This window comes from Piliocolobus tephrosceles, chromosome 15 (assembly GCF_002776525.5).
Source record: "Piliocolobus tephrosceles isolate RC106 chromosome 15, ASM277652v3, whole genome shotgun sequence".
Classification (NCBI taxonomy): Eukaryota; Metazoa; Chordata; class Mammalia; order Primates; family Cercopithecidae; genus Piliocolobus; species Piliocolobus tephrosceles.
Window position 1 is genome coordinate 3,417,522 of NC_045448.1, and position 16,785 is coordinate 3,434,306.

At 45.7% G+C, this 16,785-nt stretch overlaps 1 protein-coding gene across 4 annotated transcripts in view; it reads left to right on the forward strand.

Moving 5' to 3' along the window:
* The window catches only part of COLEC11 (collectin subfamily member 11), a 46,827-nt gene that overhangs the window by 13,509 nt on the left and 16,533 nt on the right, over window positions 1–16,785 (forward strand). For 2 of the 4 annotated variants that reach the window (XM_026454694.1, XM_026454696.1), the window contains exon 3: window positions 5,098–5,169. The exons of the other annotated variants lie outside the window; for them this stretch is intronic. In XM_026454694.1, the coding sequence (XP_026310479.1) occupies window positions 5,098–5,169 (72 nt within the window). The remainder of the gene's footprint in view (window positions 1–5,097; window positions 5,170–16,785) is intronic. 4 annotated transcript variants of the gene reach the window in all.

Consider the following 16,785-nt stretch of genomic DNA (forward strand, 5'->3'; position numbering starts at 1 on the left):
GGAGAGAGCCGTGTTGTGATGATGGTGAGAAGTGAGCCAGCGGTTGAAATGTTAGCCTCTCCTGGCAGAGAAATAACTCGTCATTAGAACTATGTAGTCAGTCATCTGAAAATGAAAAGGATGTGGGAAAAATTCATTGCGCTCACTGGGTCTACATTACAAAATGCACAGTGCTGAGTGGAGAGGTGTATAGAAATCCTGCTCTGGGGTCATTACCTGCAGGGACATACATCTTTGTGACCCCTGGGACCAGTGGACAATGAACACTTCAAACCCTGCCAAATTGGCCAGGTGCAGTGTCTCACGCCTGTGATCCTGGCACTTTGGGAAGCTGAGGTGGGAGGATGACTTGAGCCCAGGAGCTCGAGACTACCCAGGGCAACATAGTAAGACCCCATCTCTGGAAGAAAACAAAACAAAAAAACACACAAAAAACCAAGAAAACAAACAACCCTGCCAAATTGTGAACAGTGCTTGAAAACAGCCTTGGTTCTTAAGATGCATGGACAGGGCAAGTTTGCAAGGCGGAGGCGACGGGGATCGCAGAGAAACCAGGGCAGCCGCGCCATGGATGGTAGGCCTTTGTACTCTCTGGTCTTCAGTGCTGCTGGTCCCGAACCAGGGATTAAAATACTTTTTCTCGTGACAACCAGCACGGTGTCTTCCAGGGCATATTTTGTTCAATCTTCATCAGAGCTGAGGAGGGCCAGGCTGGGAGGGCTTACGGGGGGTTTTGCACAGGAAGGAAAGTAGTTTCTGACTCCAAGTTTGGGCTCCCCACACTGCAGGCACAGCCATGAGGCATTTGGGGTACCTGCTGCCCAGCGCTGGCTGAAATGCGCCTGGCCCTGTTGTTCAACTGCAGACACAGGTCCATTAAGCAGAGCCCTTGGGAGATGGCGTTTAAGTGGATTTTGTGATTAGCTGAGATACATGAAGAAAATCCATGTTAAATCCTCTTCTTTAGAAAGTCTTGCTGTTTTTAATGACTTACTATTCTTTCTTTCCTGCTTTAGTAACGAGAGTTTGTCGGACGCACTGTAATGTGTGGTGCTTTTCAGGGTCCTTCCTGCTTTAGTAACGAGAGTTTGTCGGACGCACTGTAATGTGTGGTGCTTTTCAGGGTCCTTCCTGCTTTAGTAACAAGAGTTTGTCGGACACACTGTAATGTGTGGTGCTTTTCAGGGTCCTTCCCTGCCTCCCGTTGTTACTATGAACTATTTTTCTTTTCTTTGATTTTGTTTTTTTTGGTTTTTTGCTTTTTTAGAGACAGGAACTTTTGATTTTGTTTTTTTTGGTTTTTTGCTTTTTTACAGACAGGATCTTGCTCTGTCACCCAGGCTGGAGTGCAGTGGTGCAATTAACTGCAGCCTCCAACTCCTGGGCTGAAGAGCTCCTCCCACCTCAGCTTCCTGAGTCGCTGGAACTACAGGTGCACAGCAACACACCCTGCTAATTTTTTTTTTTTTTTGAGACGGAGTTTCACTCTTGTTGCCCAGGCTGGAGTGCAATAGCGTGATCTCGGCTCATCGCAACCTCTGCCTCCTGGGTTCAAGTGATTCTCCTGCCTCAGCCTTCAGAGTAGCTGAGATTACAGGCACCCACTACCACATCCGGCTAATTTTTGTATTTTTGATAGAGACAGGGTTTCACCATGTTGACCAGGCTGGTCTCGAACTCTTGACTTCAGGTGATCCACCCGTCTTGGCCTCCCAAAGTGCTGGGATTACAGGTGTGAGCCACCATGCCTGGCCCCTGCTAATTTTTTTGTAGAGATGGAGTCTTGCTATTTTGCCCAGGCTGCCTTTAAGTGATCCTCCTGCCTTGGCCTCCCAAAGTGCTGGGATCACAGGCACGAGTCACTGCATCTGGCCAACAAGTTTTCAAAAATCAGATTAGAGACAAGCAGATGGATGCAGGTGGAGGGTGGTCAGAAGCTATCATGACAAGCTTGTCCTTACTGCTTTGTCTTTAGGAGAAGAGAAGACGAGGGTGAGTAGTCATGCTGGTTAGTGAGTCTCGCTCTGAGGTTTTGACGCCTGAGGAAGGCGTGGTAAAGACACACTGGCGTGCCAGCACATCCCAGCTTGGACATGTCACTTGATTCTCACAGCTGCGTCTTCACCTGTAGAGCGGACACAGTGCCCGACCCATGGTGAAATTATTATGCAAATAAGTGAATGTCGTGTACAAACTCCAGTGACTTTCTTAAGCAGTTTGAGAAGAGCTGGCAGACCTGCTTAGTGTTAATTCTCTATGAGTACTGTTGGAGCACTCGCCTTCTTCCTGGTGCTCTGGGGGACCCAGGGTTGGGTGAGATGGAGCTGTGTCTTCTCGGAGTTTTCAGCCTGTGGGAGAGAGAGCAGACTGCTGTCATGTAGGTGGTGTGAAATGCTTTAGGAAGGAGACATTCTTCTGCCCTCCTCTCGGCCACGATCACTGTTGGCCTGGACCATGGCGTGGGTGGTCAAGTTATCCCCGTGAGCTCCAGGCGTGAAGTCCCTGGGCTGCCTGCTGCCCCAGGCTCGCGGCTTGCTCTGCTCAGCCACATGGCTTTCCGTCAGCCCTTCCAGCCCTTCCCCCTCATCTGTGCACCTGCTGACCCTGTCCTCGGAACACTTCTTACTCTTACTCTGTGCCTGGCTACCCTGCTCAGCAGCTCAGCCTGAGAGCCACCCCTCAGAGGGACTTTTTGGATCTTGCTGTCTAAATTATGGCTCCTTTGTTGAGGTGATTGCCTCATTTTATTCTTGCATCCCGTGTTGCTAATGAGAATTCTTATGTCAATCTGATTCTCATTCACAGGCATGCAGTCTATAAAACTGTTTTCCCCTCCTGGGTAGCTGACAGAATTTTCTCTTTATTCTCAGTGTCCTGCGGTGTCGCTCTGACATATCTGAGTTACTTTTCTCTGATTTTCCCCGTGTGGTTCTCGGCAGGCCCTTTCACAGCATTCTTTCATGGCTTTCCTTAGTACTGGGAAATTGCAGCTACTGAATCTTCCCAGCCAGGAAGGCTTTGTTCCTCTTTTTCCGGAAATGCTACAAGATGGCCATTGGCATTTGTAAGTTTTTCCTTCAACTTTCAACTTCATAACTTCAAAACAAACAAACGACACCTGCATTTCTTACTAGTACTGCCCTGTGAACAATGCTTCCTTCTCACCCCTGGCTTCACGAGGCCTCTTCGTCCTTGGCCACTGGGGACTCGCCTTTCTGCGGAGTGGCTCCCGCACAGCATCTCTGCTCGGCTCTTTCCGCCGCAGTGTGCTGTTGTTCACGGACTGGCCTCTCCCATGTTATGAGGACCTCAGTTCACCGATGGCGCAGTCAGCGTCCGGCTGCTCCACCTTTCCGTCTCCTCTGTTCTTTCTTCTGCACGATGCTGGCGCCCCTGAAACCTCTGGGGATTCTTAATGCTGAGTTTATCTTGTTAGTGGATATTTCTTGCTAAACTGTCAACACTTCTCTTTTCTTCTTACAAGCTAGGAAAGCAGACTTGAGAACTACTTGGAGCCTCAGAGCAGCGTGTGAGTGTCCACCGTGGGTCAGCCCAGGGGCAGCCCACAGGCTTTTCAGCAGGTGGCCCTGGGGGACTGGGGCTGGGGAACGGGGGTGATGTGGGGATGTGCCAGCCGCCGTCGCTGTGCTTTTCTCTTTGCTACTTGGATTTAAATGGAATGTCCCCTCCGTGAGGCCAGATAATCGGCTTTGGGGATTTTGTGGAGGGATCTGTAATCTTAGCTGAGCCTCTCTCCAAGACAAGGTGCAAATGGACAGTTATAGAGAAGCAAAGTTTATGTGAACGCTGGCACAATTGTGCAGAGAGGGAAGGTGAACTTGTAGCATGTCAGTGCACACACATGCACACCCATGCACATGCACACACACACATGCACACCTACGCTCACACACATGCACACACACACACACACGCACCCACACACACACCTATGCACATGCACACACGCACACAGATGCACACGCAGACGTGCACACACACGTGCACACAGATGCACACACGCACATGTGTACACACACACATGCACACACGCGCACACACTCCCTCTCTGCAGCCATTCAGAGGAGGGATAGTGCAACAGGTAAGAAATGCAGCCTTATAAAAATGACTACAGAGCCGAGTCCTAGCCAGCAGATCAGAGTGGTCCTGTTGAGAGAATTCAGAAGAACCTCCCGGAGAACCAGGTGAGAAGGCGGACCCTGGACAGGAGCCGGCTGACCAGGCAGGCTGGGCAGAGGGCACAGAGTAGGGAATGACCAGGATCCGAGGTAGAGAATACACTGAGGAGGGGCTCAAGTACTGGGCGTCATCGATAGATAAATCCAGAGCATAATGGAATTCCATGTGCTTCAGGACAGTGGTTTTGGTGTGGATTAGAGTTGGGGGAGCAGACTGGAGCGGAGGTGTTGGTGCCCACAGGCCTTCCTGAGGCCCCTGGCCTCACTGTGCACATCTCTGAACTGTGCCTTGTAGGGTGTCTCCACCCGTGATTCACCCTCTGTCTCCCGCACCTGTTGAGCCCCGGAAGTGAGTGGACGTGCCCACCTGGTCACAGGCAGCCCCCACGGTGGAGGCCCTGGCTGAGCAGGAGCCTGTGCCTGGGGGACTCACGCTGACAGGGCCAGGGGGGTGCTGACATAGCGCCCGAGGTCATCCTTCCCCGAGTACCAAGCAGATGAAGCGCGGGGAGAGGTCGGGCTGTCGCTTCCCATGGGGGGCACCTGGAGACGCTGCCGCCCTTCTCATTGGTGTTAGGGTGGGGGAGAGCTGGCATTTAGATGGGGCACTGTGTGCCCAGGGACAGACTGGGAGCCCACCAAGAGGGGAACTGGCGAGAGAAACACGCCCTTTCTAAGAGAGAAGGTAGGGCAGGGAGAGAAATAGCCCTAAAAACAGAATCAGGGGCACCCAGCGTAGGGGCTGGGCTGCAGGCAGTGGGGGAGGGCGTGGGGAGAAGGGACCTGGGCGCCTGCAGGGATCCAGGGAGAGCCCTTCTAACTGTTCTTCCTCCACAAATCACTCTGGGACGCTGTGCTGGCCAGACAAGCTGCTAAATGGATGTGACTTCTTCCACAGGGGATGCGGGAGAGAAGGGAGACAAAGGCGCCCCAGGACGGCCTGGAAGAGTCGGCCCCACGGGAGAAAAAGGTACCTGCAGCCCTGGGCCGGCCCTCAGAGCTCTGAGGATGGAGGCACCACTTCTGCTAGAGCCGGGTGGGGAGGTGGGGGTGGTGGTTCCAGAGAGGACAGGCCCTGCCTTCTGGGTCCCAGGGAGGCAGACGGCACGGGGCTTGGCTTGGGAGCAAGGAGGGGAGAATGCTCCTTCAGCAGTGCTCCGTGTGCTGACCTGTGCGGCCCCAGGAGAGAAGGTGTGTCCTGGAACTCAGCAGAGGCTCCTGGCCTCTCTAAGCCCCATCTGTGAGATGGGAATAACAGCTTCCAGATCATTTGTGAGCGCTACGTGGATCAGCGTCGTGATGAAGACACTGTGTGGCAGGGTACACAGATACGACCCTCATCACTGTGCATCCATCTCCTCCTAAAGTCGGATGATCTGCCTGCATTGTGGGACTGTGCTGAGGCTCATGGGAGCCAGATCATACATGGAAAGGAAATGTATCATGTGTAAAGTAGCTGCACAGTACATGGCAGGGGTTAAACACATGGTGGCTATTTATATACTCCTTGTTAGTACTTTAAATTTTTTAAAATGTTTTTTCTTTTTCTTTTCTTTTTGTTTTTTTTTGAGACAGAGTCTTGCTCTGTCACCTAGACTGGAGTGCAGTGGCACAGTCTTGGCTCACTGTAACCTCCACCTCCCAGGTTCAAGCCATTCTCCTGCCTCAACCTGTTGAGTAGCTGGCATGTCCTATCATGCCCAGCTAATTTTTTTTTTTTTTTTTTTGGTATTTTTGGTAGAGACTGGTCTTCACCTTGTTGGCCAGGCTGGTCTCGAACTCGTGGCCTAAAGCAATACATTTTTTTCCAAGCCATTAAAAATTGTCTCTAGAAATGCTTTCTCAATATGTATACATCATTCTATGAGAACATATACTACAGTTAGCCAACCCCCGAACCAATCTTTTAACATTGGAGAGTTAAGTTGTTTCCAATTAAAAAAAATTATTATAACAACACAAAGATGATTATATATTTAAGCCCATACACTGTTTTTGAAACGTTTTTGAGGTGTAATTTTTGGACATTCCCATTTTGAGATTACAGTGCAATCAGTTTTGACCATTGCACCCACCTGTACCCTCGTCCTGAGCAAGAGCCAGAACATTCTTATTTCATTTAGCGTAATGCCCTCCAGGTTCATCCAGGTCACAAATGGTAGGATTTTCTTATATTTCAAGACTGAATAATATTCTGTTATATATATGCCATGTTTTCTTTATCCACTGATTGGTCAACGGATGCTTAGGTTGTTTTCATACGACGGCTGTTGTGAATAATGCTGCAGTCAGCATGAAACTGTAGGGATCTCTTCAAGATCCGATTTCATTCCTCTGGCTGTGAACCCAGTAGTGACATGGCCGGACCATGTGGTAGTTCTGCTTTTGATGTTTTCAAGGAGCCTCTGTACTGTTTTCCATTCCCAACAGCGATGTCTAAGGGCTCCCCTTTCTCCACATCTTCTCCAATGCTTACTCTCTTTTGACTTTTTGATACCAGCCATCCTCACAGGCGTGAGGTAACGTCTCATTGTGGCTTTAGTTTCTATTTTCCTAATAATTGATGATGTTGAGCACCTTTCCATATACCTGTTGGACATCTGTATGTCTTCTTTAGAAAAATGTCCGCCTGCAATCCCAGCACTCTGGGAGGCTGAGGCGGGCGGATCACGAGGTCAGGAGATCCAGACCATCCTGGCTAACACGGTGAAACCCCGTCTCTACTAAAACTACAAAAAATTAGCCGGGCATGGTGGCGGGTGCCTGTACTCCCAGCTACTCGGGAAGCTGAGGCAGGAGAATGGCGTGAACCTGCGAGGTGGAGCTTGCAGTGAGCCGAGATCACGCCACTGCACTCCAGACTCCAGCCTGGGCGACAGAGTGAGACTCTGTCTCAAAAAAAAAAAAAAAAATGTCTATTCAGATTCTTTGCCCATTTTTAAATTGGGTTATTTGTTTTTTGGCTATTGAGTTGTGTGACTTCCTCATATATTTTGGATATTAACCTCTTATCAGATACATGGTTTGCAAATACTGTCTCCCGTTCCATAGGCACCTTTCTGTTTTGTTGGTTGCTTTCTTTGCTGTGCAGAAACTTGTTAGTTGGATAGCTTAGTCCCACTTATTTATTTTTGCTTTTGTTGCCTGTGCTTTTGGAGTCATATAAGAAAAAATCATTGCCAAGATCAATGTCAAGGAACTTTTCCCTTACATTTTCTTCTAGGAGTTCTGTGATTTCAGGTATTACATTTAAGTCTCCTATTTCAAGCTGATTTTTATGTATGGTATAAGACAAGGATTCAGTTTTGTTTTTTTTCGCATGTGAATATTCAGTTTTCCCAATAGCATTATGTATTCTTTGTGCCTTTGTTGAAGGTTAGTTGACTGTATATGCACGCACGGGCTTATTTCTGTGCTTTCTATTCTGCTCCATGGTCTGTGTGTCTGTTTTTACGCCAGTGCTCGTTTGAGCAAGTATACTGCTTTGATTACCATCTATCCGTAATGTAATTTAAAATCAGGACGTGTGATGCCTTCAGCTTTGTTTTTCTTGCTGAAGACGGCTTTGGCGATACATGACCTTTTATGGATTCACATGAATTTTAGGATTTTTTTACCATTTCTGTGAAAAGTGCCTTTGGAATTTTGATAGGGATTGCACTGAATCTGTAGATTGCTTTGGGTAGTGTGGACATTTTGAAATATTAATTCTTTTGATCCATGAACATGAGATATTTTTTCCATTTATTTGTGTCTTCAATGTTTCATTGTTCTCAGTGTACAGGTACACAACTCTTCCTTGGTTAAATTTATTCCTAAATATGTCATTCTGTTTGGTGCTACAGTCAGGGACACTGTTTCCTTAAATTTCTTCAGGTAGCTCGTTGTTAGTGTATAGAAATGCTGCTGATGTTCATGTGTTGATTTTGTATCCTGCAACTTTACTGAATTTCTTTGTTCGTGCCAACCAGTTTTTAGTGGAGTCTTTAGGGTTTTATTTATATAAGATTATGCCATCTGCAAACAGAGCCAGCTTTCTCTCTCCCTTTCCAATTTGGATCCCTCCCTCCCTCCCTCCTTCCCTCTCTCTTCCTTTCTCTTCCTTTCTTTCTCTCTCTTTCTCCCTTTCCTTTTCTTTCCTTTCCCCTTTCCTTTTCTCTTTCTTGCTTAATTGTTCTGGCTAGGACTTCCAGCCCTATATTGAATACAAGAGGTGAGAATGGGCATCCATGTCTTGTTTCTGATTTTAGAGTAAAGCTTTCAGCTTTTCACCAGTGAGTATGATGTTAACTGTGGACTTCTCATATATGGCCTTTATTGTGTTGAGATGGATTCTTTGTATATGTGCTTTCTTGAGTGCTTTTATCATGAAACAACATTGAGTTTTGTCGAATGTTCTTTCTGCATCTACTGATGATAATATGATGTTTATTCTCTATTCTGTTGATGGGGTATATCACATTTATTGATTTCTGTATGTTGAACCATCAGCATAAATTTTGCTTGATCATGGTGTATGGTGTATAATCCCCCTCCTTTTTTTTTTTTTTTTCTGAGATGGAGTCTTGCTGTGTTGCCCAGGCTGGAGTGCAATGGCACGATCTTGGTTCACTGCAACTTCCGCGTCCTGAGTTCAAACGATTCTCCTGCCTCAGCCTCCCGAGTAGCTGAGATTACAGGCATGCACCACCATGCCCAGCTAATTTTTGTATTTTTAGTAGAAATGAAGTTTCACCATGTTGTCCAGGCTGGTCTTGAACTCCTGACCTTAGGTGATCCACCTGCCTTGACCTCCCAAAGTGCTGGGATTACAGGCATGAGCCACTGTGCCTGGCCATGTATAATCCTTTTAATGTGCTGTTAAATTTAGTTTGCTAGTATTGTGTTGAGGATTTTTGCATCTATGTTCATCAGGGATATTGGCCTGTAATTCTTTTTCTTCTGTCCTTTTCTGGCTTTGGTATCAGGGTAATGCTATCTTTGTAAAGCTAGTTCAGATGTGGTCTCTCCTCTTCAGTTTTTTGTAAGATTTTAGAAGGATTGGTATTAATTCTTATTTAAATTTTTGGTAAAGTTTGGCATGAGGATGCCAGGTCCTGGACTTTTCTTCGATTGGAGATTTTTGACTACAGAATCAGTCTCGTTACTGATCTGTTCAAATTTATTATTTTTTCATTATTCAGTCTTGGTGGGTTGTATGTTTCTAGGAATTTGTCCATTTCTTGTAGGTTATTCAAACTTTTGATGTATAATTATTCATATTAATCTCTTATGACCCTTCTTATTTCTGTGGTATCAGTTGTCATTTCTCCATTGCATTTCCGATTTTATTTGAGTTATCTCTTTTTTCTTAGTCTAGCTAAGGCTTTGTCAATTTTTTTTTTTCCTTTTCAAAAAGCAACTCACTTTTGTCGCTTTGCTATCACTCTTCTAGTCTCTATTTGATTATTTCTCCTCGGGTCTTTGTTATTTCCTTACTTCTAACTTTGAGCTTCATTCGTTTGTTTGTTTCTAGTCCCTTATGGTGTAAAGTTAGATCGTTTATTTGTAATCTTTCTTTTCCTTCCATGTAGGTATTTATTGTTATAAACTTTCCTCTTAGAATATCTTTTTGCTGCATCCCATAAGTTTTGTATGTTGTGTTTTCATTTTCATTTGTTTCAATATTTTTTTTATTTCTTTTTTGACTCATTGATTGTTAAGGAATATCTTGTTTAATTTTCTCGTATTTGTGAATTTTCCAGTTTTCCTTCTCTTGCTGATTCCTAGTTTTATACTGTTGCGGTTAGAAGAGATGCTTGATATAATTTCAGTCTCCTTGAATTTGTTAAGACTTGTTTTGTGGCCTAACGTATGATGTATCTCGAAGAATGTTCCGTGTGCGCTGGAGAGGAATGTGTTTTCTGCAGCTGTTGGATGGAGTGTTCTCTGTATGTCTGTTAGCTCCGTTCGGTCTAAGTGTAGTTTATGTACAGTATTTTCTTATTGATTTTCTGTCTGGGTGATCTTTCCATTGTTGAAAGTGAGGTATTGATGTCCCCTACTATTAGTGTTTGCTATCTATTTTCCCTTCAGATCTGTTAATATTTGCTTTACATATTTAGGTGCTCCAGTGTTGAATGTGTATATATTTGTAATGATTATGTTTTCTTGATGAATTCACTCTTTATCATTATATAAAAGCCTTTTTTTTTTACTCTTGGCTACAGTTTTTGACATAGTCTATTTTGTCTGATATAAAATAAATATAGCTACTCCTATTCTGTTTTGGTTTCAATTTGTGTGGAATATCTTTTTCCATCCCTTCATTTTTAGTCTATATGTGATCTTAAAGCTGAAGTGTGTCTTTTTTAGGCAGTGTATATAGTTGGGTCTTCTTTTTATTTTTATTTTTTATTAAGCTGCTCTATGTCTTTTGATTGGATAATTTAATCTATTTACATTTAAAGTAATTATTGATAGCTAAGGATTTGCCATTGCCGTTTTGTTAATTGTTTGCTGGTCACTTGGTAGATCCTTTGTTCCTTTCTTCCTGTCTTGCTGTTTTCCTTTGTTGTTTGATACTTTTCTTTAGTAGTATGCTTTGATTCCTTTTTCTTTCTTTTGTGTAGGTACTAGGTTTTTTATGTGTGGTTACCACAAGGCTTATATAAAACATTTTATAGTTATAACAGTGTATGCTAAACTGATAACTTTGATCACACACAAAACTCTACACTTTTACACCCACCCCCCATTTTATGTTTTTGATATCACAATTTACATCTTTTTTATTGTACATCTATTAACAAATTATTGGACCAGGTACAGTGGCTCACACCTGTAATCCCGGCACTTTGGGAGGCCAAGGCAGGCGGATCACGAGGTCAGGAGTTCAAGACCACCCTGGCCAGCATGGTGAAACTTCATCTTTACTAAAAATACAAAAATTAGCCAGATGATGTGCACCTGTAGTCCCAGCTACTCAGAAGGCTGAGGCAGGAGAATCACTTGAACCCGGAAGGTGGGGCTTGCAGTGAACTGAGATTGCACCACTGTACTCCAACCTGGGCGACAGAGTGAGACTCCATCTCAAAAAAGATAAATAAATAAAATAGATTAGCTGGGTGTGGTGGCACGTGCCTGTAGTCACGGCTGAGGCAGGAGGATTGTTTGAGCCCAGGATCTGGAGGCTGCAGTGAGAGAGTGAAAACCGGTCTCTAAAAACAAACAACAACAACAAATTATTGTGGCTATGGTTATTTTTAATATCTTTGTCTTTTAACCTTTATACGAGAGTTATATATGATTTACACATAACCATTACACCATCAGAGTATTCTGAATTTGACTATTGTTATCATTTGAACGTTTGCCCCCTCTAAAACTCACATTGAAACTTGACTTTAATATAGTATTGAGATATCGGACCTTTAGGAGGTGATTGGATCATGAGTTATCTGACATTATGAATGACTGCTCCATTTATGAGTTAATAGATGAATGGGTTATTACAGGAGTGGGTTAGTTATCATGAGAGTGGGACTATTGTAAAAGCCAGGTGGCCTCTCTCATGAGCCGCCTTACTGTGTGATGCCCTGTGCTACGTCAAGACTCTGCGGAGAGTCCTCATCCGATGTGGCCTCTTGACCTTGGATTTCCCAGCCTCTGGAACTGTAAAAATAATTTCTTTTCTTTATAAATTACCCAGTCACAGATATTCGGTAATGGCAACAGAAAACAGACTAAGACAAGTATATAGTTTTATCAGTTATCTCTACACTTTTAAATGTTTTCATGTTACTAATGAGCATCCTTTTGTTTCAGCTTGAAGAACTTTCCTTTACCTTTCTTGTAAGGGAAGTCTAGGGGTGGGGAACTTCTTTAGCTTTTGTGTATCTGGGAGACTCTTTATGTTTCCTTTATTTTTGAAGGATGGCTTTGCATAATCTCATTGCCAGTGTTTTTCTTTCAGTACTTTGAATATATGAACTCACTTTCTCCTGGTCTGCAAGTTTTCTGCTTAGAAGTCTGCTGATAGCCTTATAAAGGTTCTCTTGTATGTGATGAGTTTCTTTTCTCTTTCTGCTTTCAAAATTCTCTTCTTGTCTTTGATTTATGGTAGTTTGATTATAATGTATCTTGGTGAAGTTTTCTGTGGGTTGAACCTATTTGGAGACTTTAAACTTCATGTACCTTGATGTCTACATCACTCCCAAGTTTGGAACGTTTTTTAGGCATTAATTCTTTAAATAAGCTTTCTATCACCTTCTCTCTATATTCTCCTAATGCAACTTCCATAATGTGAATGTTAGCTTTCTTGATGGTATCCTTTAGATCTCATAGGCTTTCTTAATTTCTTTTAATGCCTTTTTTCTTTTTTCCTCTCTGATTGGATGTTTTTAAATGACCTGTCATCAAGCTCACATGTTCTTTCTTTTCTTTTGTTTGATCCGTTCTGCTGTTGATGCTCTCTACTGCATTTTAAATTTTATTCATTCTGTTCTTCAGCTTTAGAGTTTCATTTGGTTCTTTTTTAAAAAAATAATCTCTATCTCTTCACTGAATTCCTCATTTTTAATGTATTGTTTTTCCAATTTTGTTGCGTTGTGTGTCTATGTTCTCTTGTATCTCATGGAGCTTCCTTGAAGTGATTATTTTTAGTTCTTTGTTGGGCAATTTGTAGATCTCCATTTCTTTGGGATTGGTTTACTAGAGTATTATTGTGTTCCTTTGGTAGTGTCATGTTTCCTTGATATTTTATATTCCTTGAAGTCTTGCATTGCTGTTTTTTCATTTGCAAAAGCAGTCACCTCCTCTAGTTTTTATGACTTTTCTTGGAGAGAAATTTCTTTACTAAACAGCCTGGCTAGTGATTCGGAGGCTCTCTCAGTCCATTTCTATGGAGGCACCTGCTCCACACCTTTTGCTTCTCTTGGAGAGGGGTGAACTTTTTTTTTTTTTTTGAGACGGAGTCTTGCTCTGTCGCCCGGGCTGGAGTGCAGTGGCCGGATCTCAGCTCCCTGCTCCGCCTCCCGGGTTTACGCCATTCTCCTGTCTCAGCCTCCGGAGTAGCTGGGACTATAGGCGCCCACCACCTCGCCTGGCTAGTTTTTTTTTTTTTTTTGTATTTTTAGTAGAGACGGGGTTTCACCGTGTTAGCCAGGATGGTCTCGATCTCCTGACCTCGTGATCCACCTGTCTCGGCCTCCCAAAGTGCTGGGATTACAGGCTTGAGCCACCGCGCACGGCCGGAGAGGGGTGAACTTTTTAAGAGTATATGCCTTTTCTTAATCCCACAAAGCCAGTCTAGGTGCTATGAGCCTCTCATTAGTTTCCCCTAGGGCAGTGCTCTGAAATGCTCAAGTTCTTGTGCCTTCTCCCCATCCCACACAGTCAAGCTATCTGTCTGTGTGAGATGCTTGCACTTGCCATCTGTGGGGGTGCCTTTGGGGAGCTGGTGGGGATGGGTGAAGCATGTGAGCATTTGGGTGCCCGTGGACCAGTTGGGATGGTTCACAGGAAAGGCGTCTCAATTGGCTTGTTGGGGGGCTTCCTAATAAAATCTGCAGAGCAATTATTAAGGTCCATAGCCTTTCTTCCCAGCTCCCAGTCTCTCCCAACTTCTCCTCCATGTCAGTCACCTCGGTATTGTAGGTGAGACAAGAAAGAAGCAGGCCTTTTTGGGCAGCATCCTGCATGTCTGGGGAAGCTGGAAGCTCACTTACTACACTTTCACTTACTCCAGTGGGAGAAATCATGGGCCAAGGGGGTCTCCCTGGGCGCTGAGCTATGTTTCCTGGGGAAGGGGTCACATGGGTAAAATGAAACTGTTCTTACCCTCATCAGTGCATCTGTTGGATTTTTTCCTCTAACAGTGTGCTGGAACTTCTCCACTGGACTTCCAGACTCCTACAAAGACACTCGTGTTCGTGGGGACTTGTCAAAATGGAAGCTTCTTTGGGGGGACTGTGGTAGAAAGCCATCCTCCTAAGGTCACCCACGCGTGCGTGTCTTGTCTTCCTGATTAGATTATACATTCCTCAAGGGTAAGGATTTGTGGATCACACTCTGCCAGCTGGCGAGTAAGTGGTTCCAAGTCCCCAACACAGTAGTTATTCCTAAGTATTAGATTGATAGATTTACAGAGGGTCTTAAAACGTACATTGACTACCCCAGAGATATGGGGTTAAAATCTGATAGACTCTTTTCCTTTCTACCTTTCAAAGAATCGTAATAAAAGGATCCACAAACACAATGACTTGCTGATCCAAGGCTGCAAGGATTCTCTATTAAAACCTCTGAGGAATTCCCTTCTCCCTCCCTCTTTTCTTCCTTCCGTCTCCCACTTAGAAGTGGCATAGAAGCCTTAGAAGGCTTTTTCAGGCTCCGAGGCATGTCCCCACTGATGTTCAGGTGTGGGCCAGGCTTCCATGCTCAAGCAGGCCTCAGGTCCCTGCTGAGGGGCGGGCACAGATGGAGGGTGAGCCTGAGGCAGGATGTGCAGGAGAGCAACTGCTGAGACAGCGCTCTTGGCTGCCTTGTGGTGGGTGTGGGGCCATGGACCCAGCCCAGGTGGGGGTTAGGGAAGGCACTTGGGAGGCTACTGGTAATTCAAGGTTTCTGAAATCTGGAGACGGGGAGGGCTAGGAGTCCATAAATGGATGTGGTGTTTGGCATCCCAGGGAGTCAGCTTAGGGCAGTGGCATTTAGCACTCAAGGGTCTACACTATGCCTCAGCTTGGACCCATGACTTTGCAAAGTTTTTTTTTTTTTTTTTTTTGAGACAGAGTCTCACTCTCGCTCCGTTGACCAGGCTGGAGTACAGTGGCATAATCTTGGCTCACTACAACCTCCTCCGCCTCCCGGGTTCAAGTGATTCTCCTGCCTCAGCCTCCTGAGTAGCTGGGATTACAGGGGCCCACCACCACGCCTGGCTAATTTTTGTATTTTTAGTGGAGACGGGGTTTCACCACATTGGTCAGGCTGGTCTTGAACTTCTGACCTCAAGAAATCCACCCCTCTTGGCCTCCCAAAGTGCTGGGATTACAGGCATGAGCCGCCACACCTGGCAGACTTTGCAAAGTTATTTAACATCTCTATTATCTGAGTTGTCAAGCAGGGATAGTCATAACATTGTATTTACTTTTTCCAATGGTCACAGCCAGCATGGCAGCTTCTGACATCTCCAAAAGGAAGCACACCTCATCCTTTGTAGAGATGGGATCACAGGGTAATGGATCCGGAAATCTCACCTTCACACTTACGTTGGACCCTGAGATGCAGAGAATAGGCAACCACCCTGCCCATGGCCACGTGGCTTGGACAGAACTGGAGCAGAAGCCCCATCTCTAGATGGACGTAGTTTGCTGGGAGGGAGGAATATTGTTAGGCACAATGTGGTCCCAGCTTCGGCTGAGCAGGGCAGAGACCACAGACGTGGAGCCAGACAGTTCTGGGCACACTGGGCCTGTCTGTATCGTGGCTCCACCACCTGTCAGTCATGTCAGCTTCTGCAATCAGCTTTGTCTTTCCAAGTCCCCTTTTTCTGTACCTGTAAAATGGGGGGCGGGGGGGGGCAGGGATCTACCCCCCAGGACTCCCAGGAGGGTTAAAAGGAAGTATAGACGCACAGTGCCTTGGATGCAGCAGTTGCCCGGTGCCTGGTGGCCTGGCGATTGCTGTTATTATTTTCCGTTTGCACAGAAGAATGTCTGGGCCCTGGTGCTTTTGTTCATGGGAACTCACTAGGGAATAAGCATGACTTCGGGCTCTGCAATAACCAGCTGACATTCTTTCTGATAATCGTGGCTGTTTCTGTCAGTTGTAAGTGCTCTGTTCTGGATAATGTTTATTCTCAAGGACATTAGGTCAAAGAGAGAATGGAATATGTTTACATATGATGTGGTATTTATGGGAATAAACTTAGGACTTTTTATATGTAACCTGGAACGAGTCTCCTCCCAGAGACCTAGGACACCCTGGGCGCTCTGTCTGTGTGGTAAGCAGTGCTCGGGTCCCAGGGGCCTCAGATGTGCTGGGAACCAGGACCTCAGCCACCACCACCCTCCACACACTCGCCCTGGAGTCTCACTCTCCAGTGGGACACAGCCTTGCCAGCTCCCCTGGCCCACTGGCTTTTCTGTCCATGGGCTTGCTAGCTGGGTGCTAGTGGATAACTTTCTAGCTCATTGCAGTGGGGGCACAGTGGCAGTTCCCTGATGTCCAGTCACCGACATCTGTGGCTTCCATGGCATTATGCTGCAAGGACTCACCTGGAGAAAAACAGTGACCTCTGCGGGAACTTGGGGGCCAAGACTTCCGGTTTCTAGCGTCCTGGGAACCACTGAAGTCCTGGGCAAACTGGGGGCTGCAACTCAACTTCCCCTGGGCACGATGATGCTGGGCACAATGATGCTGTGCATGACGACACTGGGCGCGCTGACACTGGGCGCGATGACACTGGGCACAATGATGGGGGCATGATGATGCTGGGCACGGCAACGCTGGACCTGATGATGGGGGGCATGGTGATGAGCACGATGATGGGGTGGATCTGGGCACAACGACACTGGGCATGACGATGGGGTGGATCTGGGCACGACAC